The 27662-nt window shown below is 41.8% G+C and overlaps 1 protein-coding gene across 6 annotated transcripts in view; it reads right to left on the bottom strand.

Annotated features, from left to right (window-relative positions):
• SIDT2 (SID1 transmembrane family member 2) overlaps nucleotides 1–27662 on the bottom strand; it is a 53299-nt gene that overhangs the window by 5474 nt on the left and 20163 nt on the right. The window contains exons 6-21 of one of the 6 annotated variants that reach the window (XM_069948749.1): nucleotides 22513–22614; nucleotides 20748–20831; nucleotides 20450–20549; nucleotides 20303–20368; nucleotides 17834–17927; nucleotides 15758–15816; nucleotides 15018–15029; nucleotides 14210–14260; nucleotides 9505–9582; nucleotides 6993–7055; nucleotides 5374–5492; nucleotides 3847–3920; nucleotides 3110–3176; nucleotides 2952–3025; nucleotides 2601–2724; nucleotides 10–127 (exon numbers count right to left, since the gene is read on the bottom strand). In XM_069948749.1, the coding sequence (XP_069804850.1) occupies nucleotides 10–127; nucleotides 2601–2724; nucleotides 2952–3025; nucleotides 3110–3176; nucleotides 3847–3920; nucleotides 5374–5492; nucleotides 6993–7055; nucleotides 9505–9582; nucleotides 14210–14260; nucleotides 15018–15029; nucleotides 15758–15816; nucleotides 17834–17927; nucleotides 20303–20368; nucleotides 20450–20549; nucleotides 20748–20831; nucleotides 22513–22614 (1285 nt within the window). The remainder of the gene's footprint in view (nucleotides 1–9; nucleotides 128–2600; nucleotides 2725–2951; nucleotides 3026–3109; nucleotides 3177–3846; nucleotides 3921–5373; nucleotides 5493–6992; nucleotides 7056–9504; nucleotides 9583–14209; nucleotides 14261–15017; nucleotides 15030–15757; nucleotides 15817–17833; nucleotides 17928–20302; nucleotides 20369–20449; nucleotides 20550–20747; nucleotides 20832–22512; nucleotides 22615–27662) is intronic. The other 5 variants (XM_069948750.1, XM_069948754.1, XM_069948755.1 and 2 more) reach the window with 5 other exon arrangements.

Below are 27662 nucleotides of genomic sequence, written 5' to 3'. Positions count from 1 at the left end.
AATACTTACCAAACTGGAAGTTGGTGTAGTTTGGACACACGTGGTAACATGCACTGAGCAGACCTTCCATCATCAGAGCAGTGCCCATAGCATAGAAGAGACCAAAGTGCTTAGGGATCCCACATTCCTGTGAATATATAGAACATTGGAGGAGGTACATGAGTGTACATAATAGCCCATAGGCTATTTTAAATAGAGTCTCAGATGTATGGCGAAAGCATGTGTGACATGGAAATGTACAATATCTAGCAGTGGACATGGCAAAAAAAAGAATGCAAAGCAAAAGGGTATGTTCACACTGAGTAAAATAGGCAGAATTCCGTGGTGGAGAGTTACTGTCTCAGTGTGCCTGCCTCAGTTAGTCATAGCCTGTCTATGGGAGAGAACGCACTTCTCTGCTGCTGTGGCTCTCAGCTCAAAGAAGTGACGCCTAATTTACTCAGTGTTAACATACCCTAAGGGTCCTATTACATGGCTCGATCATAAAGTGTAAACAAGCGACGATCTGCTAGATCGGTGCTCATTTACTGAGCAATTACACGGGCCGACTATTAGGCAGCAAGGGCTGCACGGATATTGTTAGTGATGCTTTTAGTGTAAAATAACATTTTAAAGTAAGTAATATTTACTTACCTTACCATAGTCCCCAGTGTCCTCAGGCCTTCCCCTCTATCTGCTACAACTCTGCCTTCTGTTCTAGTCTTTGTACTGACCAGCCACTCAGCCAATCACTGGCCACGGTTCTGTTTCGGACAGTGATTGGCTGAGCAGCCTGACCGGGGAAGGCCCAAGGACACCGTTGAACGTGATAATTTAAGTAAAGTAAATACTTTATTTTACATTACAATCGTCGGCTACGCAAAGCTATTACACTTAGCAATGAGAGTCCAACACTTAAAGCGTAACTGTCATTTCAGGGTCATTTTTCTGAAAACATTAAATATCAACAGTACAAGCGATTTTAAGAAACTCTGTAATAGGTTTTATGTACTAAAAGAGTTTCCTTCTGTAGTGAAAAAGCAATCTCCCAGCCTCCCCCCTCACATCAGATGAAGCAGGATTTCTCTCTCCATTATGTGGCTATGGAGAGGGGAGGGGCTGTTAGGAGTGACTGAGCACGGAGGATTTCTGCAAAGCACAACACCTTGCAATCTTCTCTCAGTAAGTTCATAGATAAGCACTGACCTTTCTGACACCTGAATTTAGCGTTTTAGGTGCCCAGACAGTCTACAAACAGCTGACCTTCATGTCACCTCTTCCTGCTCCCTCATCTCCCTCGGCCCCTCCCCCCTTCATAGGCTTACAATGGAGAGAGCAGAACCCGTCTTCACTGGCTTCTCTGTAATGAAGACGTGTTTGCCTGATAATGCACAGATAAGAAGTCAGGGGGGGAGGCTGGGAGATTACTTCTTGAGTACAGAAGGAGGCTTTTTTGGCTGATGAAACCTATTACAGAGTTTCTTAAAATCGCTTATACTACTGATTTCTGCAATAAAAAAAAACATGACAGTTACGCTTTAACGATTTAAGGTCTGGACCAAAAGAAACGATCAGCGGCTGATCATTCTCTCTATTACACGGTCTGATAATCGGCCTGACTTGGCTGATTATCCCTCTGTGTAAAGGTCCATTTACACAGAAAGATTATCTGACAGACTATCTGACAAAGATTTGAAGCCAAAGCCAGGAACAGATTTGAAAAGAGAAGGGATCTTTCCTTTATGATCTGATCTCTCTTTATAGTCTGTTTCTGGCTTTGGCTTCAAATCTTTGGCAGATAATCTGTCAGATAATCTTTCTGTGTAAATGCACCCTAATAGAGCTCTAACAGCTAATAGGGCCCTAATCTACTATTGCTAGCCTTTCCCTTTAAAATCCCTTAAACAATCTATCAAACTTTCTTACTATAGCTTTTTTTTTTTAATTCATCTTTATTTACATATATATTTTTTTTTATATACAAATTTAAAGTTTAAAAAAAATCATACGGGACAAGGAGGTTACATTTAAAGATATTCCCACAGGTTATACACAGCTACCTGTTGGTTACTCAAAAAAAAAAAAAAAAAAAAAAAAAAAAAAAAAAAAAGGTAACAACTCTGAACCTTTGGTTCCATTAATATAAAATTTCAGGTGGGGGGTGTATCCCCAAGGATATTCTTTCAATACTCACTTCTATTTTACATATCTTTCACTTTAATACATTTAAAGAGCATTGCCTCTCAGCCCCTAGATACTACCTACCATCTAGAAAAAACCTAACCACTACGAGACTTGTTTCAGCTTTATTTATCGTCTCTTTCATAGTTGATTGTTACATAGCTATTCAAATCATGGTTTAACCTTACCAACTATAATGCTACCTAAGGAAGGCTTACTAACCCAACTAGTACAAACATATTCCATTGCCTTAGTAAGGGAGGTGGACCAGGGAACCCTTCACTTACATAGGTAACATGACAATCAACAAAATAAGCGGACATATCCCCATCTCTCTTTACATTTGGTAGGTGCCAGGTACAGCAGTTGTCACTATATTAGGGACATTACATATGCTTATAAAGGTGCATATTCCTGTACGTTTAGTGTGTCATCCTTACCTCTATCTGCCCCTTAGTGTACATGCGGCTGCGGTTGTGACTGAGTTCTCGCTGTAGCACAAGGATGAGGAAAAGCAACCCCAACATAATGTAGCCCAGGTTACTGAGAATGTTGTTAAAAGCACTAAAACAAACAAACAACATAAAAATCTAAAATATACATATACTACCACTGGATATAGTTAACAGTAATTTTTCATGCGTTGCGAGCAAATCTGTATATACGGCAAAGAACATTTTACCCACAGATTCATAATTATGCACATATTCACGTATTATAAAGTTTCTATTAATATACAGCTATGACTCCTCAACCATCTCCCGACCACCAGGCCATTGCTATTTACACACCTCAAATATCCAAGTGGATGAGCACATAGGAAGTTGTAATAGCAAATATCCTGGTTCCCTGTTACATTCACCACCTAGAGACAGACGAGAGAGAAAATGTGTTAGGTCTGGATGTGGGAATGAGACTATATAATGTTCAGACTTCTCTATTCTCTCACCGTTTGGTAAGTTATCACAAGCTGCACGACTGGCAAGGCGTAGAACACAGCTATGGTGGAGATGTTCCTGCACAGGGGATACAAGCAATAGGACATGGTATGAGCATAGTAGTAAGGAAGACCCTTTTTTCAATTTATAAGAAGTCCTTATATGATGCCCTATAACATAGTTATTGGTCTTCTGTAGTGCTGGTCCAAGAGGAGGGGCACTTTACACCTGGACTGAGTGTATGCGCATTTTACTAGGAGGCAATAGAAAATCTAAGATCAACCATGATGAAAACTAAACCGATACTTTGATTGGGATAGAACATCTTAGGCCCAGTTCACATTTATGTGAAGCAGTAAAAGAAAACAGGAAAAAAGCTTAACAATGTGTGTGTTACAGATAAAAAGTTTCCTCTTTGTATAATGAAAACTTTCCAGTATACTTTTTATACTGACTCTATATTGCAGGTTTTAAGACTTTTGCTTACTGTTATTTAATAGAAATATGTATTTCCAGAGGGCAGGAAGTCTATCCTGGTTATACAGTATGTTGGATACACAAGTGCTTGGCTCACAATTATCAGAGTTCTTATGATCTTTACAATTAAGCCTCTACAACTTGGCTTCATTGCACTACTGCAGTAAGAAAACAATGGTGACAGTGTGTAGATGTTTTTATTCAGATCTGTTTGATAATAAACTTATGTAATGTGTGTATGTGTACAATAAGTGTTACAGCTTCTCCTCACCAGAAATAGATTTGGTACTTTTTTCTCATCACGCGCTTGTCTTTCCTTGCCAAGTCAGCAACACATAAAAATTTCTGGAAAAAAAACCCATGAATACTTTAGGTAGCAATACACAACAAAATTACGAGAGGCTGAATTTGGAGAGGATCTGATATTACTACTACTACCACCATTAAAGCTTATCACTTCTAAAATTTGGTAAACCTTATAGCGACTCTGTACCCACAATCTTCCCCTTCCAAACCGCTCAAACTGCTTTTAATCCAAGATCTGTCCTGGGGTCCATTTGGCAGGTGCTGCAGTTATTGTCCTAAAAAAAAACTTTTATACTTGCAGCCCTGTGTCAAATTGACATGGCCAAGAGTACATGTGCCCTAGCATTGCACCACCTCTCCCTTCTCCCCGCCCTCTTCATAATTAGGAACAACCCAGGCAGGACTGCTCCTATTCATCACTTGTCTGAACACTGCATATGTGATAAGTGATAATCAGGAGAAATCCTGCTTGGCGCCTTTCTAATGGTGAAGAGGGCGAGGAGAAGGAAAGGAAGTTGCAGGCCTAGGGCACAGACACTCTAGGCCACACCAATTTAACACAGGGCTGCAAAGTTTAAAAGTTGTTTTTTAAAGAACAATAACAAAGCTGAACGGACCCCAGAACAGATCTTGGATTAAAAGCAGCTATCCGACGGTCCGAGTGGGAACAGAGTCGCTTTAATTTAAAAAAAATAAATTGTGTCACTTGCTTATTATTCCCTTATTCTGCTAGTATCATACAATAGTAAAAGAATCTATGTATCTACAAAATCCACAGATTTGCTATATGAACATTCGTTTTTAAAGCGCACACACATCATGTATTGAGGTCTTTACCAGAGATCAACAAGTTTATAAAGTCTTTATGCTGGTAAAAGGCTCAGATAAATGTCCCCACATTACTCATAAGTCTGCTGCTGGATCTCCTGATTTTGGCAGGGCTGATCGACTGCCTAATAAGTAAGGGGGCCCTCAGTCAGATGATGTCAGGAAGACATGTGTCAGACATGTTTAAGTTCTTCCAGAGCTGTCTGGCCCCTTTCACATATACGCGCAATTTGTCTGCATTTTTGGACACCCCCCCTTATGGGTCTGTGTTGGGTTCTGGATCCGTGCCAGAAAAAACAAACAAACAAACAAACAAACAAACAAAAAACGGACAAGCCAATATACGGCCCACAATTGGATCTGATGACTACAGCCATGCTAATGCAGCCAGCTGCGGATCTGTAGTACTGTAGGTAGCTGTGGGTCCGAGCATGCAGACAACACCATGAATGTGTGAATCGGGCCTTACTCCTCCACTCGCCATTCAGAACACATAAACGTCCACATACATGTGGGGAACAGGAAAGACAGCTGTCCATCGAACAAACAAACAATTTACCAACAGCTATTGAAAGTGTATGTGCACCTTAAAGAAGGCTTTAATGCCCCAACATTACACAACAAGCTTTCAAGTCTTCTAGATCACATTTCGCTTTAAATTTACCTTTGTCCTAATAACATTCTTATCGGACTCGATGTCTGTCAGTGTATCATAATCATCCTCTTCTACGGAGCTCAAAGACTCCAGCCGTGGACGAGGCACAAAATTCTCAAGGGACTTGTCTGCAAAAAATGTAAAAGTTACAGATAATGTTAAAGACATAAAGTGAAAATTAGAAGAAGGTAACCCCAATCACGTTCATATAATTAAGGGAAACATTGATGTAGATAGCAGATGCCTGCTCTAAAGCCATGGAGCTGCTATCTGTACAGGTCTCCTCGCATAAAGCAAACCGGATTATTACTGAAATAGAATCTGGAGGGGAGAGAGAAGCACTATGGATACCTCCATTATTCTGGTCTGTTACCAGATATACACCAGCTTTTGCTCCTTCATCATATGACCTGTGCCCACTGTACTGTGTAGCAAGTCATCAAGTCTTTATAACTAATCATAAAGTATATTATATGTGCTACAGACCCCCCCCCCCCATCAGTTTGGAACAATTTAAAAATTTAAACTAGATTTTTTAATTAATATAAAATTACAATATTAATTAAATGTCTAATTTTATAGCCCTGAGACGTGTGGCAAGAGTTTTTCACACATGGTAATGTCACAGTATTCCAGCTACACTTGACCATAGACATGTGACTGATCATCCACTTTCCCCAACCTCCATCTATTATCATAAACATCTGATGTGGGTTGGATGAACTAATATGTTAGAGGGAAATAAAATTGCTGTCAGACACTTTTAGTGCCTCTTATGGCAAAATTACAAAGCAATCTGACTGCTTCCCTTCCTCACTCACACAGTCGGGTTGCGTTGCAGGTGATTGGGGAGGGAAAAAATAGTACTCACCTTCCTCCAATCCCCCAGTGCAGTTTCCTGCTGCCTAGTGTTTCCTGTACTCTGTTCTGACACATAGATAATGCCCAATGAGTATGAGAATTTTTATTCCCCCCCCCTCACCTCTGAGCACTTTTAAGTCTAAAAATATTTATCCAGACAACCCCTTTTAATACATTATCAGTTCCTAAAGGAAGAAATATCCTTAAAAAGCCAAATAAACACACAGCAAAAATTGATCCGCAGCAAAACCATAGCCTGGCTTTCTTTCATCTATACCAACACCCTGCATCTAAATGTCACAGGCAAGGCAAAACTGCTTGTCACCACCCCCTGGCACTTAGCACATTGTGCACACATGCCCTCTTCCTTTGCACCAGGTTTCACAGACAACCCCGACATATCTTAATTTGAGTGCTGCACATAAGGATTGGACAATCTCAAATAAGCAGCAGTCACTTCCGGCCCACAAAAGTAAATTATTACCTTTACCTATAACGCTACTACTAAAAGAAAACAATATGTCAGCGTAAGTCCTGGAGGCATTCTCATAATATTATTTAGCACTGATCCACTATTGTATGCGCTGCACTCATTGAAACAAATATATTCTGAACCCCTGTGATGCTTAGAAATCTCTCAACATCTGCCACTGACTCACTCGAAGCCACACGCTCAGACTGCTGCTGATTTTTTTTATTTTTTTTTTTAGAGATTGAGATAAAAGTTTTATTAGGTATGGAAGCTTTCTGTTATCCTTTAGTAATACCGAATAATGAGTTTATAGGCCGCTGGATAGCAAACAGGTAGCGGCGCTTGAACTGCTCCTGACCTTAAAAATGAGAAATGAAGTGTTAGATAAACAGGGAGGACAAGATCTTCCATAATATCTTTAATATAAATCGAGAGAATCTGGGTGATCCCCCTGAACAGGATAATCCTTCTTTAAACAGGACTGGCAGATAAGGACATGGATTACAGAGGAATAGACAAATCTGACAAAAAGACGACATTTAACAGCGGGCAGTATTCCTGTAAAATAGAATCGTTGAACAGCAATGAGAAAAAAAATTATATTGGAGCACTGAATGAATAGGGATTCCGTAATAAAAGAACAATAAAACACAGCAATCGCTGAGCTCAGGGAGACCAGCGACAAAAAAATCAAGTTGAGTACTCACTGAAGAGTCTCCACTGATGCATTGCCCCCTATAAATTTACATATGCAAGAGGGGTCTGTGGAGTCTCAGTTACGAGTCTCAAAACACAGGAATAGCCAGATACACCCTCCAGGGGAGGGAAGCCTATTGCCAAGGGGGTGCCTCCCAGTGGGGGGATTGCCCCTGTTAGCCAGAATTATACTCCACACTGACGAGGGGCAACTACCCCGAAACGATCGTCTGTGAATGGATGCCTGCCTTGGTAAAGCCTTGTCATGTAGCAATACTCACCACAGAGTTAGACTTTGACGTAAAAGGGGCCATCCTGGTATTTCCCTATTTATGTTCCAATACTCGCAACCGAGTGGGACTTAAGGGGCTACGTATCAGGGTGGTTTGGTGATCTCCCCACTGGGACGCACCCCCTTGGCAATAGGCTTCCCTCCCCTGGAGAGATATCTGGCTATTCCCGTGGTAACTGAGGCTCCACAGACCCTTCTTTTGCATATTCCCTAATAGAAGGTCACGATCAGAAATGATCCTTTTAAAGGGAATCAATCAGCATGTTTGTGCTAGTATGGTTCCCAGCAGCTCAGTATAGATCTAGTGTGCAGCTCGTGGAGCATACCGGCCACGGCTGCAGCAGCAGCAGCAGCTTTACAAATGGGAAAAAGATGTTTTATTAGGCCTAGCGAGGCCGGGAGAAAGGCAGCAACTAGTCATCTGGGCAGGGAGCTGCCTGTGTTCAGCGCACAGTGTGGGGATGATTGACAGGCAGAGAGCAGTGAATAGTAACGGGCAGCTCCCTGCCAAGACGACTAGTCGCCGACCCTCTCCCGGCCTTGCGTGGCATAATAAGAAATCTTTCCCCCGAGGTAAAGCTACTGCTGCAGCCGGGCTGGTACCCTCTGTGAGCTGCACACTAGATCTGTAATGTGCTGCTGGAAACCATATCAGCGCAATCCGGCTGACTGGTTCTCTTTAACCACTAGACTGTGCAATAGAAAAGCACAAGCAAATGAAAGTTGATTTGCAGCATACGTTGTGCCATCTATTAGGGCTCTAGGGGATTATCACAGGTACATAGTTTTGTACTACTCCTCCTTATATCCAGAGATGTTGCACAGGACTGCAGATAGACTGTATTACCTTGCAGTAAAGGGTCCCATACACATGACTTGTGTTGGCTGAGCCCACTAATTTTAGAGGGACTGGTCAAGAATCTAATGTGCTTGGGGGCCTCCCTACAGATAATGTTGATGTAAAGCGGGACAAGGCCTTTTGAAATTCAATTGCCTGATCCCTATGCTCTTTGGGTTCTATTACACGGAAAGTTTATCATGCGAAAATAATTATATTTTTCATATTTAAATGATAATCTCTCCATGTTTGTGCAGGCAACAATCAAATGACTAACAAAATTTAATTTGAATATCGTTGATCGCATCTTTTAAGCATAAAATTGTTGTTAACCATCACATATCTTTTGGTGCGTGTACACATCGTTTCTTCATAATTACGATCGTAATTGCGATTGTAACTAGCAACTATCGTTCCGTGTATTATGGTGAACGATTTAAGGTCTTTCACAAAAGTGTTCATGTGCAATAGTTTATTGATAGAGTCCATTTACACAGAAAGATTATCTGACAGATTATCTGCCAAAGATTTGAAGCCAAAGCCAGGAATGGATTTGAAAAAAAGGAGAAATCTCAGGCTTTCCTTTATGACCTGATCTCTGCTTATAACTTGTTTCTGGCTTTGGCTTCAAATCTTTGGCAAATAATCTGTGAGAAAATCTTTCTGTGTAAATGGACCCTTGATCAGAGAAAACTAAATATGGATTTGTCTAATAGGACGCTTAGGAAGGCCCAGAGCCACCGCCAGAGTAGCCTAGCAGAACACTCTCTGAGCCGAATGTTCATAAGTATGGAGGGACCTAAAGAGATAGCTTTCCACTAATCGAACATTTGGCGGACAATTATCATACATATATTATCAGCTTTATTACACCATCAATGTAGCCCCTCCAATCATTGATCACTATTATTTCTATATGAAGACACAAATTCTATAAAATGTGGCCCATTGTGTGAATGTTAACAGGGGCTTGTAGGTTACCTGTGTAACTGTACGTGGCCTCTGCGGATGACATCAGACTTTCTGTACCATCTGGGCTTGCAACTGAGCTGTTTTCTGCTGTACAATAGAAAAGATAGACAGGAGTCTTTGGAGGAGATTTATCAAGTAAAATGCATCTGAAGTTTGGCTCCAGGTAAACCAAAGTATACAAGCTTTGCACCAAATATATTCTGCATTTTAGCCATTTTTTTTTCTCCTCACTAGACAGCTTTGATAAGTTTCTAGGACAAATGTGTGACCCAGTGGAGTTGTACAATTTGCCAGATTCATAACGGACAGGAAGACACCTCTTCTGTAATCTCATTTGGTTGCATCCCCTTTACATTTAACTTTGAGTTAATAAATCTCCCCTATACAGAAACAAAGCACGCTGATGACCTTTGCTGAACATTTAGGTTATGCTCACACCACATTACGTGAACACACTTGGCTTATGTGCTGAGAGAGAACCTTGCACATGTACCGAATGTAGTCAAAGGTCCTCAATAGGGAGGCATTTTGGCCTCAGCTGGAGAACTATAGAGTTTTTATTGAATATATCAAAAAGTTATCCAATCATCAGGTCCCTCCTGCCCTTAATGTTCATAGGCTCCACTTTAAATGCTCATCCTTCTCCATCTTTATTTCCAGTTTAATAACATCACTTCATATTCAGATACATGCCTTTTTTACTACTCTCCTACCTTCTTTTGTTAACCCCACTATTCCCAAATTACTTCCCACTAATGTCTCTGAGGACGCTCCCATAAGTCCAACCCACTGTCTCCACTGCTTCCTGAGCTTATTCTGGACATCTCGCCTTTTTCTTCAACGATTAAATGTTCTTATTCAGGACATTAATGACCTCCATCATCCACAGGGGATTATTCATCTACAGACAACATACTGTATGGCTATAGTCTTATAGGCATAAAGTCTCTTCGCTACAGCCATTTGTTCCTTGCTAGTTTTCATAACTTTTCCTGTGTATCTCAACAGATTATGTCAGATGTTTGTCTCAGACAGGTAGCACCAATCACAGCAAGACGCTCAAGGGGTTCTATAGATCCTGTGGATTAGGAACAGTTGTGATTTACTTTACATCACATTAATGGACAAGACTTCTAGTGAAGCCACCACCACCTCACAAGTTCCTGTCAGGAGTGGACATCTTCCTGCTCCTTCTGACATACCAACTCTATTGGGTTTCCCTACTGCTGTGTCTCAGCATACCTTATTTACCACACAAAAAACCTATATAGCGGGCCACTAAAAATAAGTGGTGCATGGCTGACAGATCTCACTGTATAGTTACATAGCAGCATATGGTTGAGGCATACATTTTGTTATGCAATACGAGGTGAGAGCTGGGTGGCTGGCACTACAGGGAATCCCACACCGTGAGCAGTGCTGTGGACGGCTCGCTCCTATCTGGATGTGGTTACGGCTAGTGGAGGTGCTCGGCGCCAAAAGAAAAACAGTCCAACATGGAACAGGTAGAAATATAGAGGCGGTCACTCACCACTTGATGTGCCGAAAAAGAATCCTTTATTCATCCAGGAATGAACATTGCAGGGAAGGGGGAAGGTGGAAGAGCGGGTGCAATCAGACAAACGTTTTCGCGGTCTCCCGCTTCGTCAGGTCTGGCGTGTAACACACAGATGAGGGTGTGTTTTATAGGTCATGTGACACATGTGAACAAAGTGCAGACATTATTCATTACAAAAGACACATATGAAAAACACATTAAAACCAAGCCGTAGTAACATATTAAAATAGAAGGGCGTTCAGGTCATTTCTCTCGTTGAGACCAGACACTCCTGTGGCATCCAGACGGATGATCCATTTTGTCTCGCATTTCAACAGTAACTTTAGCCAATCACTGCCGCCGCTAGGGGGATTAACTCTTTCCAAGCCTATGACTCTTAGGCATTTGGCATCATTGGCATGATCATTCCGTACGTGGTTGATCAAGCGAGGAACCCCCTTCCCCGATCGCAGTGAATAGAGGTGTTCCTTAAAACGGACCCACATAGCTCTTTTTGTTTTGCCTACATAGTATCTATGGCAGGGGCAGATAATTGCATACACGACGTGCGTGGTTTTACATGTGATAAATTGTTTTACAAAACATTCTACCCCTCCTAAGATGATGTATGACTGTGCCAACACTTGGGGGCAGTATTGACACTGTCCACATCGTTTATTGCCTGAGGGCAAGGATTTGTTAAGCCAAGACTTGGTGCGATTAATTTTGCCGGCCGATAATGTGTCCCCTATAGTTTTACTTTTCTTAAAAGTGAACATGGGCTTATTAAGGGCAGCGCTTTTTATATCGTCATCTTGTTCTAAAATGTGCCAGTGTTTTCTGACGATGTTTTTTAGAGTTTCATTCATAGGGGAATTCTGGAAGGAAAATGTGAATCTCTTGGAGCTGTCATTCTGGTAGTTAACCGCTTTATGTTTAGATTTACGCAGGGAAGAAATACTCATACTGCATGTTTTGATGTATGCATCATTAATGACGTCAGAGGGGTACCCTCTCGTCATTAGACGTCTGCGTAGTTCATTGGCTTGGATGTGAAAGGACTCGTCATGACTGTTGATGCGTCTGATTCTGACCATTTGGCTGAAGGGTATGGATTTTTTCACGGATGAGGGGTGGGAGCTAGAGTAGTGCAGCAAAGCGTTAGATGCTGTTTCCTTACGGAACACCGATGTGGGAATTCCATTCACACATCGGTGTTCCGTAAGGAAACAGCATCTAACGCTTTGCTGCACTACTCTAGCTCCCACCCCTCATCCGTGAAAAAATCCATACCCTTCAGCCAAATGGTCAGAATCAGACGCATCAACAGTCATGACGAGTCCTTTCACATCCAAGCCAATGAACTACGCAGACGTCTAATGACGAGAGGGTACCCCTCTGACGTCATTAATGATGCATACATCAAAACATGCAGTATGAGTATTTCTTCCCTGCGTAAATCTAAACATAAAGCGGTTAACTACCAGAATGACAGCTCCAAGAGATTCACATTTTCCTTCCAGAATTCCCCTATGAATGAAACTCTAAAAAACATCGTCAGAAAACACTGGCACATTTTAGAACAAGATGACGATATAAAAAGCGCTGCCCTTAATAAGCCCATGTTCACTTTTAAGAAAAGTAAAACTATAGGGGACACATTATCGGCTGGCAAAATTAATCGCACCAAGTCTTGGCTTAACAAATCCTTGCCCTCAGGCAATAAACGATGTGGACAGTGTCAATACTGCCCCCAAGTGTTGGCACAGTCATACATCATCTTAGGAGGGGTAGAATGTTTTGTAAAACAATTTATCACATGTAAAACCACGCATGTCGTGTATGCAATTATCTGCCCCTGCCATAGATACTATGTAGGCAAAACAAAAAGAGCTATGTGGGTCCGTTTTAAGGAACACCTCTATTCACTGCGATCGGGGAAGGGGGTTCCTCGCTTGATCAACCACGTACGGAATGATCATGCCAATGATGCCAAATGCCTAAGCGTCATAGGCTTGGAAAGAGTTAATCCCCCTAGCGGCGGCAGTGATTGGCTAAAGTTACTGTTGAAATGCGAGACAAAATGGATCATCCGTCTGGATGCCACAGGAGTGTCTGGTCTCAACGAGAGAAATGACCTGAACGCCCTTCTATTTTAATATGTTACTACGGCTTGGTTTTAATGTGTTTTTCATATGTGTCTTTTGTAATGAATAATGTCTGCACTTTGTTCACATGTGTCACATGACCTATAAAACACACCCTCATCTGTGTGTTACACGCCAGACCTGACGAAGCGGGAGACCGCGAAAACGTTTGTCTGATTGCACCCGCTCTTCCACCTTCCCCCTTCCCTGCAATGTTCATTCCTGGATGAATAAAGGATTCTTTTTCGGCACATCAAGTGGTGAGTGACCGCCTCTATATTTCTACCTGTTCCATACATTTTGTTATACTGCTGGCATAACTGAAAAACCCAACTTATATTTTAAGGCCATGTTCACACGGCCGGGTCACGGAACGCTCGGTCTCTGAAAAGATCATCCCGGCCGGTACTGCAGTACCGGTCAGATGATCTTTTACGCCGCAAAGTTCTGATGCTGGCACATCTGATGATAAAGGAGCATGTCTTTTCGTACAAAGTATGGCGTTGTTACGAAAAGATTCGCTGTGGGAACATAGCCTAAAAGATTACTTTCAGGGTATCTTCACACATACCGTATCGCAGTGGATTTGCTGCTGCGGATCCGCAGCAGATTTGACTAAATGAATATACACAGCATCAAATCTGCACCATCAAATCTGCTGCAGATTTTACAGTGCGGATTTGATGCTGTGTTCATTCATTCAGTCAAATCTGCCGCGGATCCGCAGCAGAAAATACACTGCGATACGGTACGTGTGAAGCTACCCTTAGGCCGTGTTCACACATAGTTCAAAAGGTGCAAACCTTTCCAATACAGTTTTGTTCTGTCTACTCCTAGTTTTTGGCTGCAAGTAATGACTAAAATACTACATGAGAACTCTGAGAACATAAGCCTTATAGTAATTCCATACTGCCCAGACAAAGGACCAAAACATCGAGGATTCTGTTCAGGACACTTGGTAACTTGCTGTCAACGAAACCACAAATAAAATACAGCAATATGTAAATTATATTTTTCCCATTCCACTTACCCATGGAGCCATAACTACATCCATCATATCTCTGATCCATAGATGATTTCCCTATAAACAAAGAGAGACTGGTGAAAAGAGAAAGTGAAAAAAGCAATGTATAGTAAGTTAGGGAGGGACATGCTGCAACCAACAACCAACAGTATACAAAAATTGAATGGAGGCCGGGATGCAACAAACCATAACAGGATTACTGGATTGTTGTCGACCTTCTAAGGAATGCTGTAAACTTTTATAAGATACTATCATTCAATAAATAAAATTTGTAAAATACAGCTCACTTACCAAGATCCATGGAAACTGTACCAAATATACATTTTATATTTCATGTAGTTTAGACTTCCCTATGTAGCATTCCAAAGATTGTAGCTAAGAATCCAGCACCACAAACCAGTGCACTAGTAACTCGCAAAAACAGTCAAAACTTTCAATAGTCCGAAGGATATGCTGGTATACATTGATCTCAAGCATGCTGGACTATTGGAAGCTTACAATATGTAATTTATCCAGATATAAGGGCTGTACCCTTCACCTGGTTTTGAACAAGTTATGTGCCAGGGTTAGAATGGATTTTACTGAAAATAATTTGAGTAATCCATGCATCAAGGTGTTCATTAGAATGTTAGTAAATGGTTTCAGTGTTATATAAAAGTCCGACCTGAGATCAAAGATACACCAAGGAGGAAGCTACCCATAAACAGCAATCTTTTAGTCACACTAGTAATGTGGCTGGCATGGAACTGTGCAAAGTATAATACACTGCATGCAGTTCTACCCACAGATGAATGTGCCCCCCCAAATCTCTTACCGAGCAAAGAAGCTGGAAATGGTAAACAGTAAAAGTAAAAAAAAAATACTTGGTTAACCTACTGCCGTACAACAAGCTAATGCACTTTTTCACATACAGAAGAACATATATTACAATGCCATTACAATGTCTTTATTAAAGGTGAAACACAGTATCACTCAGTAAAGGAGGTAAAATAGACATGGCTTCACATCCACATGCTATACAGCAATACGGGGCTCCTCCCATATTAAAGCTGACAGCATTACATTACATTATATACATTGTGTGTGGCCATCTCTTTCTCTGCACAGAAACTCAATAAATAGCTCTCCTGATATGCCTGTTTAGTAAATACATGTATTCCCTGTAAAGCAATACTGGAGCATCTTTTTAGGACTGTATTGTGCCGTATGTCTGGTATTTCTTCTGGAAATGTATGAACACGCTTCCCAGCACACTACATCATATCTGGATTTGGAACCACAAATATAATTACAGGTCTGTTTGGAACCCACTTAAATTGGCCCAGGTAAAGGTTTTACCCCTGTATAGTCCAACAATGTCAACACTGATTGGACAGGGTCTGGTTGTTAGGGGACACACTTTTATGACAATTAAAATGGTAACACCCAGTTGTCAATTTATTCATGCTTCAAGGAGGAGTAAACAAGAAAGACTAAAATATAGAGACTGTAAGAACAGGTGTTCAAAAATTGTTATTTCATTTGTATACTATTTCATGTATATTGTATTTGTACCTGTTTCATCATTTAGGGTTCCTACAGAATGGAGCAAGCCAGCTTCTTTCTTGTTCTTCCTGTTTAATAAAGAAGATGTATGACTTAATGGACAAATGTCCTTCTTTAACCGTAAGCTAAAATATGGAGGATCCTACACCAAAACATGGAAGCAATTCTTATAATATACTATATTATTATATAATATACTGTCCAAACTAAGCTCTGATCTCAGAAAAGACGACTGCTTTGATCTGATTGATTATACAGTATATAATCTATACTGATGTACTATATAGCATGTACTGTTCCCTACGGATATATATTTCTTGTCTATGGCTATTAAAGCATAACCTAAAAACCTTACATGTGATTACAGTAAACTCCATAATCCCACTCCTTACCCTGCTTATTTATAGGGGTCCAGGAGAAAGCAGGATCCTTATAGGACTTTAGGAGCCAATTGTGATCCTCTAAAGTGCATAGCGCTGGTACAACACTAGGAATAGGTAGTCATATATAACTACCAAAACACTAGTTAGCAAAAAACAAAAACAAAATTTATTAAAAGTAGCGACGCGTTTCGGCACTATAATCCATCAGTGCCTTTCTCAAGCCTAACCTGTGTTTTGGTAGTTATATATTTGGCAACCGTGGATGTGGTTTATACCAGTGACTACCTATTCCTAGTGTTGTACCAGCGCTATGCACTTTAGAGGATCACAATTGGCTCCTAAAGTCCTATAAGGATCCTGCTTTCTCCGTGTACCTCACTCCTTATGCTGTGTGGACGATCCTGTGCTGAGCTGCGGTACTTGATTCATGCGTGATATAGTGTTGTGCCTATACTTGTTGCACAACATAATAAGGTGAGTGCATTGAGGGAAATTTCTCTGCACGTTTTCATTATTACAATATTGCACTAGGAAGCGCCCTTCCCCCTTTTTCTCTCTTGCTATAGGGGTCCAGGTGGCATAGGTATAGGCAGTTATTTAGTAGGGCTCTTGCACTGTAGAACTGGTTATGCCAGTCCTGTACCAGTGATTCCATTGTCCTGACAAACTAAACAGCGACTGAACGATCCAAAGTAGGTCATCTGAGTAAAAGAAAGTCATTAAACACTATGGTTATCAGCAAGTACTGTTCTCTTTTTGGCTGCTCTTTTGTTTATAGACCAAACCAAACATACAGTACCTCAGCTTCCTGGTCAACCATGAGGAAGGGACATGCTGTAGCTATAACATTAGGAATTGCATGGTAAAAGTAAACCTACATGTACAATAATTATTTTGTGTTTTTGTGTTCTTTTATTTATTGGGGTGGTAGATCAGTGTAGTGTTATATCAGGAAAGAGAATAAGTATGTGACAATCCACGTCACCAGTACTTTTCAAAGTGGTAACAATTGTCCCATATACATACAAAATCACTTCCATCTCTGCCGGTATGTGCATGTGTAGGTTAGGACTGAGGAGAGGTAGCTGTTTACCAAATAAGCCTTTGTCCAACAGCTACTGTATCTAAAACGCGTGACCAACAAATGAAGTACAACAGGCAGTGGGATTACCATGTGCATAATATACAGAGGTCACACAGTGTACAAAGTTCACATGTGTGTAAGAGGTTTCAATCAGGGTCTTAGTTGCAGACTCCACTCAAATAACTGGACAAAAAGAATACGAATGTCACAATTTTTTATCCAGTCAATTTCTAGTAAAATGACACCAGCTGGAAACTAGACAGGTCCCATTAAGGTCTGTGGGGCTCAGTTGGTGTCCAACGTGTTATAAATCATGCTGTAACCTCTCTTGTAATTCTCAGAACAACCCTGAGCACACAGGTAAATCACCAGTGGATATGGGAACCTCTCTTTACCCTCATCTAACACGTCTTATACAAATAATATTATTTCTGTTCTGCTGGTGTCTGTCATGCAACCGATCAGCTGGGTCCATTTTTTTCTTTGGTTTAGCTCCTACATGTGGCAGGTGAATGGAAAAGCAAACAGAGCCGGCCCATAGGTGTGAACCAGGTTTGTTCTAGCAGCACAGTTTTTGTCTTTCACGCTTTATACTCAATACCATTTTTCATGTCTTACCTCCACTGTTCCCAGCAGTATACAAAAAGTGCAAAAATGTAAAAGGACAGGAACACGCCTAAACCGAACAGCATCCCACCGACATAAGTGGTCTCTGAGGATAGAAGCAAATGGTCAGCACATTGGGGGAGATTTTATCAAACTTGGCATAAAGAGAAACTGGCTCAATTGCCCCTAGCAACCAATCAGATTCCACCTTTCATTTTCCAAGTTTAATAAATCTCCCCCATTAGGTTACAGAAAACAGAATCTATTCCTCTTCCATCCCATGTTGTGTGTAACAGATAGCGTACATTTGCATTTACATTTCAAGAATAGAACTACAATCTAACTGAAATATGACATAGTAAATCAGTAGATTAAAGCAGGAAACAGCTGCTTGCACTACATGCGAGGTTCTGTTCTCACATGCAATTAAATTAGGCAGGTCTTTGAAACATGCAGTATACAATTCAAGGGACTGTCATCACAGACAGCCCCTTTAATCTCAAAGACTTCCAGGATACCCAGCATATAGCTACTTTTGCTGGTAAATAATATAGGCAGCTGCTAAGATTTATTCAAACAAATGGATGTCCATGTCCCCAGGAACAGCTTGATTCTGCCTGACCAGGTGCCTGTCAGAAGTTCTCTCTGTTCTGGTACAAAAAGGGAAGTCCCAGGTGAGAGACAGAAGGCTCAATTGCTAAAAGGCTCCCAAACACTTTAGTCAAAAGTTGGCTGACCCCGCTGATTTTGGTAGGACAACCTTCTAATGAGTATGGGGCCTCATAATTCTCTCCTGACAGGTGATGTTGGGGCATTTTGGATTTTGACTGCTTTTGAAGAGATAAGGCATGGCCATTCAGGACAGGAGAATGAACAGGATATCTAGCGCTAAATTAGGGCTGGGCGGTATACCGTCAAAATACCGATACCGTCTCTGGCGTCGGTTAACCGACCTCGACTCTGCCAGGACGGTATCTGCGGTATTTCCCCCCTCCCTCCTCCTCCTCCTCCTCACCCTGCGGCCCCATGCTCTGCTCCCCTCTGTTAATCTTCCTGAGGAGGAAGACTGGAGATGTGACAGGCTGCGCACAGGCGTGCTGTGTGTTCAGCGCTGCTGCTGCTTCCGGACGGCTCTGGAAGCTGCACAGTGTGCCCTGCCTCCCCTCTCCCGTACATAAAGTGGCTGCTGGGGTCAGGTATAGGTCAGCACATCCTCCCCTCACCAGGCACCGCACTCTGTCCCGCACAGGAATCCTCCTCGCCTCATCTTTTGGCAGTGGTGAAGCAGCCGTGTGTGACGATCTGCCCGGGACGCTGCCGGCAGATATATGTGCTACAGCACTGAGGGACGGGGGCAGAGGATTCCTGTGCAGGAGAGAGGGGCCGGGGGAGCATGGAGGTGCTGACCTATACCTGACCCCAACTGTATGTGCGGGAGAGGGGGGGGGGGCAGGGCAGCATGTGACAGTGACTGGGGGCAGATATTAGATAGAAAGGTATAGGAGCTAGAGACATAGATAAATGATAGATGTAATGATAGATAGATAGATAGGAGATATCTACTGTCTACCTATCTATCTATCTACTATCTATCCCCTATCTATCTATCTCCTATCTGTGTGTGTGTGTGTGTGTGTGTGTGTGTATGTGTGTGTATGTGTGTGTATGTGTGTGTATGTGTGTGTATGTGTGTGTATGTGTGTGTATGTGTGTGTATGTGTGTGTATGTGTGTGTATGTGTGTGTATGTGTGTGTATGTGTGTGTATGTGTGTGTGTGTATGTATATATATATATATATATATATATATATATATATATATATATATATATATATATATATATATACACACACACACACACACACACTGGGGTAGATTTCTCAAACATGGTGTAAAGTGAAACTGGCTCAGCTGCCTCTAGCAACCAATCAGACTCTTTGAAAAATGAAACGTGGAATCTGATTGGTTGCTACCCCACAGTATATAGATAGATATAGCAAAAAATATAGGCAGCAAAATAAACAAACTGTGGGTGGCAGCAGATGAATCCCAGACCTTGGATCAAGTCAGCTAGTAAAAATATTCTGATGGTAATACAAACGTGAAAACGTGGATTTATTCCATATAACAATGTGCAGCAAACTTCACAAGTAATATACAACGTTTTGGCATTTCCTACACCATTTTCAAGTGGCACTTTTAAATGGTGTAGGAGATGCCAAAACGTTGTGTACTACTTGTGAAGTTTGCTGCACATTGTTATATGGAATAAATCCACGTTTGTATTACCATCGGAAAATGGGGGTTTCAAAAGGGGTGTGGCTTTAAAAAGGGGCGTGTCATAATTATCGTTCAATTTATCGTTACCGCCGCTACATGTACGATAAACCGCGATATTGATTTAGGCCATTATCGCCCAGCCCTACGCTAAATAAAAGTATGCTCGGCAGCTAATAAAGGGGGAAGCCATAAACTACATACTGCTGATGGCTGGGCTGACCAAGACTTCCAGGGTCTTCTGGCGATCTCCGTGCTCCACAGGAGCATCTGAAACACAGTACATACGTATTAGGGGGGAAAAGTATTCAAAGACTTGAGCTGTAAGTTAAGACAGGTAAACAGATTTACCTGGATTTAATGGGTAATAGGGCAGACCCCCACCACACGCCTCATCCTCAGTCTTTACAACCACCACAACATAAAAACCACCTTTAATGAAATCCTTTCGCTGTAATAAATAAATGAGTAAATGAAGTGTTAGACAGTAAGAATAAAAAGGACGAACGAAAAAGTATCAAATCAAAAAAGGTCTTTTGATGAAACAGCACATTTTACTAAACTTTAGCCGCCATTTCATATTCACATTCTTCACTCATTTTACTCTGTAAGTGTCACAGTAATGTTAGCAGGGAACCTGAAAATGTACCTGAACTGTGATGGCAGCTTGCTTGGTCATTGTTTGATACATGCCAATAAAGGCAACATTATTATCAAGGTCATATACCGGGCACTGAAAAGGAGAAATGGGACAATGTTACATTCCTGGCAACCACACTAGAACTTATTGACCAACTTTGCAAACAATATTATCAAAAGCCTAAAGCCAGCAGCCTCTCTGTAATCTTGTGAGAAGGCCGCTGCTGTATTATTCTCAGGCTTCATACGTAAAGTGACTCTGTACCCACAATCTGTCCCCCCCAAAGCCGCTTGTACCTTCGGATAGTGGCTTTTAATCCAAGATATGTCCTGGGGTCCGTTCAGCAGGTGATGCAGTTATTGTTCTGAAAAACAACTTTTAAACTTGCAGCCCTGTGTCAAACTGGTGTGGCCTAGAGTATCTGTGTATTAGGCTGGCACAACCTCTCTGTCCCTCCTCCCCGCCCTCTTCCTCATTAGGAATGCTCCAGACAGATTGCCTCCTATTCCTGCCTCCTATTCCTCACTTGTCTGAACACTGCACAGCTGCCTTAAAGAGGTACTGCAGGCTGGGGTCATTTTTATTGTACAGCCTGGGGAGGGGGATGGATATAGAAGGCGCCAGTCACTTACCTCCCCGGAGTACCCCTTTAACGATCAAGCCTGTGTGCCATGCTCACACAGGTGATGCATAGTAGAATATCTGCCTGGAGCATTCCTAATGATGAGGAGGATGAGGAGACGGTGTGCCAGCCTAATGCACAGATACTCTAGGCCATGCCAGTTTGACACAGGGCTGCAAGTTTAAAAGTTGTTTTTTAGGACAATAAATGCATCACCTGCCGAACGGACCCCAGGACAGATCATGGATTAAAAGCAGCTATCCGAAGGTACAAGTGGTTTGGGGTGGGCAGATTGTGGGTAAGAGTCACTTTAAAAGTGACACTGTGACCTCCTTTCTGTATGAGGACTTCTCTACACAGCTGTAAAGCCTAAATTCTGCAGTTTTCATACCTTACTTAATAATAGACTTGTTGGTGCTTGGTCAGTGAAAAATTCTTTTTAGCGTTTGTTGATTGTGCCACCTGGGCAGGGCTTCATGTCCGCAGCGCCACTTCGCCACATCCACATCTGCACTGTAGGCCCGCCCCTCTGTGACATAATCGGTGTCTAGGCCAATGGAATGGGCCGGCCTAGAGGTCTAGGCCCCACCCCCTCTAGGTTGGCCCATTCCAAGGGGCCAACTTCACGAAAGGAGGCCAGACCCATGGTGCCCATGTGGGCAGGGTGAAGTGGCACTGCGCCTGTGAAGCCTCGGCCAGGTGACACAATCTACCAATGATAAAAAGTATTTTTCACTGGACCAAGCACCAAGTAATCTATTATAAAGTAAGTTATAAAAAAAGCCGAATTTAGGCTTTACAGCTGTGTAGAGAAATCCTCACACAGTATCACTTTAAAGCATGACTTATTTAAATGACATTTTTTAGAAATCAATACGCTTGAATAGTACAAGCGATTTTAAAAACCTATGTAATAGGTTTTATTAAGTAAAATAATTTCCTTCTGTACTCAAACAGATGTTTTCCTATCCAAGCCCTGGTGCAGATTAAGTAGATCATAGCCCTAAGGCTGTTCCCCAAACTTGAAATCTCCTGTATTCAACTGCTGTTACGCCACGTCTACACTCATTGCACCATCAACTAAAGCCACCGCCACACCATAGCACCATATCAGTAATAGTAACATTTGTCATACTACTGCAAGGCACTTACCTGAATATCTTGTACTGAGATGACAGAGCAAGGAAATGCAGACGGAGAAGTGACTTTAACAATCACAGAGTCTACGTCCGGTGGAAAAACATACTTAAAATACTGCGAACAGACAAGAAACATGATATGTAAAACAGAACAAAGGTCTGAGCCAAATGAGCTTGTGACAGGACACTCACACTCTGTCCAGCATGCTTTCACAGTCTACAATCTCACATTATTATACTTTACATTTCATGAAAAAGAAATTCAGCTCTTAGAATTAGGCACCAAATATACCAGAACTTTAATAGGTTTCCTTGGATTTTACACCGATTTCCTATCCTAAAGGCCATCAATAAATTATTATAGGTCCCAGTACCCTGAATAATAGTTGAGTGGTCAGGAGGTCTTGTGGGAGCACCCCGACCACTGCAGTACCTGGAAAAGCAACATCCATATGAGAGTGGGTGTGCTTGACCTCATATAGGTAATCAATGTAAATCCCTGAAAATCCATCAATAGTCTGTCGCTTTTCCAACCAGAACTGCCAAGTAATTCAGAATCAACAATGGAAGCAAAAGACAGAAAAGCCACTGCAGGACGATTAGCAATCAAATAAACCAGAATATACCCCATAATGGTGGCATAAAAGGATCTTTACCATCTACACTACTTTACATTTGTTCTGTGCATCCAGAACCCAGATAAGTGTCAGACTACTGAGAAATATGTTATCGTACTCATGTCCTCCTAAAGCGGATCCACCAATTACAAGCAGCTGTATCTCTATTTGGCTGGGAAGTATAATACACTGGAACATCCTATTATGCGGCTGATGAATAATGTTCTGTATGAAGTATCCAGGCTCTCAACACGAAGTGAGAAAAACTTCCACCCCATTTGCATTTTGCTGATTCGCTGCCTATTGGTGAATTAATATGTTGTATTCCACAGACCAGCATCTTGATAAAACGCAAAACAAGCAAATTTATTCGCCCAAATCGAATCCCGGCCAGATCCTAGCTCACAGACCCATTCTGCAACTCAGATAACAGTTGGCACCTTACAGAGAAAATGAGACAGGGAAGAATCTCACCAGATATTGATATCTTTCTGCTGTTAAAGTAAAACCTGTTTCCCTTTAATTCTTAAGGGGAAATGATTGGATTTGTAAATCCATGTAGAAAACTCTTATAATTTAATCTACTGTCATTTATTGCATTTAGACTCTCTTTAAGGTGTCAACGGCAGTTAAAAAATTTTGACAAGTTAAAAGTTTTGATCATTTGTGGTCTGGGTGTTCAGACAAGAGATTGCTAGAAAGAAGCAGTAGAAACACACTTCTACTGTCCCCATCACACTCATCATTGTAGAAGACTTTTTTTGTGGAGCCCGTTCAGTACAGCGACAAATCAGACAGCAAGAGAACTGTTAGCCACGTGCTTCATTCTGGCAGACGGTGTGTGTGTGTGTGTGTGTGTTTGTGGGCATGGGGGGGTCTGAATATCCAGTGCCTGACCAATCAAAACTTTTGACATGTCAAAAGTTTGTTAAAGAGACACTGTTACCCCCTTTTTGCATTGTAACTTCTCTACACAGGTGTAAAGGGTAAATTTAGCAATTTTCATACTTTTATTTTATATCATACGTCTTGGTGCTTGTTCAAGTAAAAAGTGATCTTTTATCAACTACAGATTGTGCTAAGTGGGCGGGACTTCACAGCAACAGAGCCACTTAGCCCCATCCACAGCGCCACGTTGGCACCGTCCCCTCCGTGACATAATCAGCACATAGGCCCCACCCACTCAACGCCCATTTGTATGGGCCGACCTAGAGGGGGTGGGGCCTAGACCTTTAGGCCAGCCTTTTCCAATGGTCGGCAAAGGTGCGGGCCTGTGTCTATGACATAATGGAGGGGTGGGGCCACCGGTGGGGCTGTGGGCGGGGCTAAGTGGCGCCGTTGCCGTAAAGCCCACTTAGCAAAATCTGCAGTTGATAAAAGATGACTTTTTAATTGAACAAGCACCATGACATATGATATAAAATAAGGTATGAAAACTGGTCAATTTACCCATAAAACCTGTGTAGGGAAGTCAGAAAAAAAAGGGGGTGACTGTCACTTTAAGTAATGAAAAATTTCAATTAAGGGTTTATGCACAAAAGTTATTATTTATATTATTCAACTATATATCTACATACAGTACATGGGTAAAAGTATGGAAACGTTTTTTAATTAGTGGGCTTGGGTATGTAACCCCAATGGCCAGGTGCAAGTGCGGCCTACAGTAGTATGATTTCCATAGACAGCTATAAAACTGGGTGCACTAAAGAGTTTAGAGACACACGGCCAAAGATCATCCAATTGAATCTATGTGCCCTGATCGTCTGAAAGTGATGTTATCATGAAGCCGCATCTAGTGCTCAGTAACCAAGGGGTAGATCACATATACTAACAAGCAAAAATAGTCTATTTTTAGTTGCACTAACCAATAAAAAATTTTAAATGATTCCTAAAAGAGCCAAAATTGGTCCCAAGAGCTTAAAAAGTGACTCTGTACCCACAATCTGTCCCCCCAAAACCACTTTTTAATCCAAGATCTGTCCTGGGGTCTGTTTGGCAGGTGATGCAGTTATTGTCCTAAAAAACTACTTTTAAACTTGCAGCCCTATGCCAAACTGGTGTGGCCTAGATTGTGTATGCATTAGGCTGGCACAACCTCTCTGTCCCTCCTCATCATTAGAAATGCTCCAGGCAGATTGTTTCCTATTCTTCAGCTGTGTGAATACTGAACATGGGCTGGATCGTTAAAGGGGTTATCCAGCGCTACAAAAACATGGCTACTTTTCCCCCTACTGTTGTCTCCAGTTCAGGTGCGGTTTGCAATGAAGCTCCATTTAATTCAATGGAACTGAGTTTCAAAACCCCACCCAAACTGGAGACAACAGTAGGGGGAAAGTGGCCATGTTTTTGTAGCGCTAGATAACCCCTTTAAGGCACCTGTGCAATGTTCAGACAAGAGAAAATGTTCCAGTGGCATTCCTAATGATGAAGAGGGTGGGGAGGAGGGACGGAGGGGTGGTGCAAAGTTAGGGCACAGATACTCCAGTTGGGCACGGGGCTGAAAGTTCAAAAGTTGTTTTTTTAGGACAATAACTGCATCACCTGTCGAACGGACCCCAGGACAGATCTTGGATTAAAAGCAGCTATCCGAAGGTACAAGTGGTTTGGGGGGGGGGGCAGATTGTGGGTACAGAGTCACTTTAATGAACTGGGATTCCATAACAGCAAACACACAAACCCAACAGCACCTAGAACAATGCCATACACTGGCTGGAGATCAGCCATTCATAACCTGTACATAATGTAGGAACATTTGTCTATCCCCCTTATGAGATTGTGCAGCATGCCCCATGTTAAAGTGCTCTGTCCCGATGACAAAGTGCTAATAAATTATGTATTATAAATTATATTGGTGGATTTTTCAAAATCCTTATAAACAGAAGCCTAAATTTAGAGAGCAAAGTCTGAGATACCATAGGAATCTATTACCTAAACCTATGCAGTCATCTACTAGCTCGTAAAAACACAAGATGCAGGTCAAAGACTGGTGTAAAAATAGGAACACGCAAAAAGACCTCATTAAACCCGACCTGGCATCTGACACGGTCACCCATCCTGCACAATAAGCTGGAGGTGCTGCTTTATTGCCAGGCTGGTTATGGAAGATAAGTTATTCTAGAGTCTCGTCGTAGTATTATTGTGTTCAGAATTGGGCCCTTTTACCAAATGCTGAACAGCAGAATATATTGCGATATTCTGAAACAAGTATAGGGCTGGGGCTACGTGGCAAGTCACACCTAATATATGTAAGTAGGGTTACAAAGCAACCCACAGCTGACAAGGACCAAACAGTCAAGTAGTCATAGTCACAGCCATTTGTGAGTTGTGCAACCCCATTACTTGCATGAGGTCTGGTGCAACTTTGTACTCCTTGTATAACATGACATATTGGGTTCATTAACATCTACACAAGTAATCTTAATTTTGTGAAGTAAAAATCTAAGACTTAAAAGTATTTGTTTGTTTTTTTACATAAAAGGTTGTTTCATCAGACATGAGGCGATTGCTAAGGGTCTTGATCCTGACATCTCCAGCAAATAGTTAATTCTAGAGAGGGAAGGTAAAGACAGCCCGGTTCTTCCCTTGCAGCAGCAACTGCAGCGGATATGATGAAGTATTACATGGCAGGCATCCATTACAATATGTATTACAAAGATGGCTGGAGTCCACCAGAATGGTATTGGCTTTCTGCTCTCATTCACAGTTAGAGATCCCAAGCAGGACCTTTCTTTGTGCCATCTACATGCCCCAACATTATATATTATGTTATAGGCAGCGGTTATCTTCATAAAGTGACCACTTTAAAATTTTTAACATGTATATTGGCTAAAGGGGTTGCCTAGTTAAAAAAAAAAAAAAAAAAAAGACATCATACTAATGGGAGAAGTGTCTAAAAACATCAGGTAAAGTGGTTATATGACACCGAAACCGTAAAAATGGAGACTTGTTAAAGGGAACAAGCAACCCGGGGCAGCACCCCCGAACCCACCACTCCCCTGGACAGGGCCCCCCATACATACTTCCTGCACGTCCCGCTCCCGCGCCAGTCCTGCGGCAGAGATCTCGTCGGCCCATCTGCATGCTCAATATGCAAAAGAGCGGAGAGAAGTCTCATGGCCATAGGACTAATCTCTGCTTATTTGCATATTAAGCGTGCAGATGGGCCGATCTCTGCAGTGTGACCGGCACCGGGAGCGGGACACGTAGGGGGCGGTATGTATGCAGGGCCCTGTCCAGGGGGCGGGGTGAGTTCAGGGGTGGGGGGGCTGCCCGGGGTGACAGGTTCCCTTTAAAACAAATGCAAGGCAAAAGAACTTCTCCTTCCTTTGGGAATAGCATTATATATAGCAAATCATTAATCATCAGTGTGATTAAAAATAAAAAATCTGAAATTGGCGTAACGAGAAGAAATGTATAAAAGGCACTTTATCGTACAATAAAATAGTGTGAAAGCAGTTTTTCATATCTTCTGTGATCAGGAGAACCTGAAAGCCCAAAACCTGAGGACGAACAGTGTCCAGGTTCTGATGACAGCTGTACGGTTCTG

This window comes from Dendropsophus ebraccatus, chromosome 12, assembly GCF_027789765.1.
Source record: "Dendropsophus ebraccatus isolate aDenEbr1 chromosome 12, aDenEbr1.pat, whole genome shotgun sequence".
In the NCBI taxonomy this organism is placed as follows: Eukaryota; Metazoa; Chordata; class Amphibia; order Anura; family Hylidae; genus Dendropsophus; species Dendropsophus ebraccatus.
The sequence above is the reverse complement of the archived record's forward strand: the minus strand, read 5'-3'. Positions and strand labels throughout refer to the sequence as shown.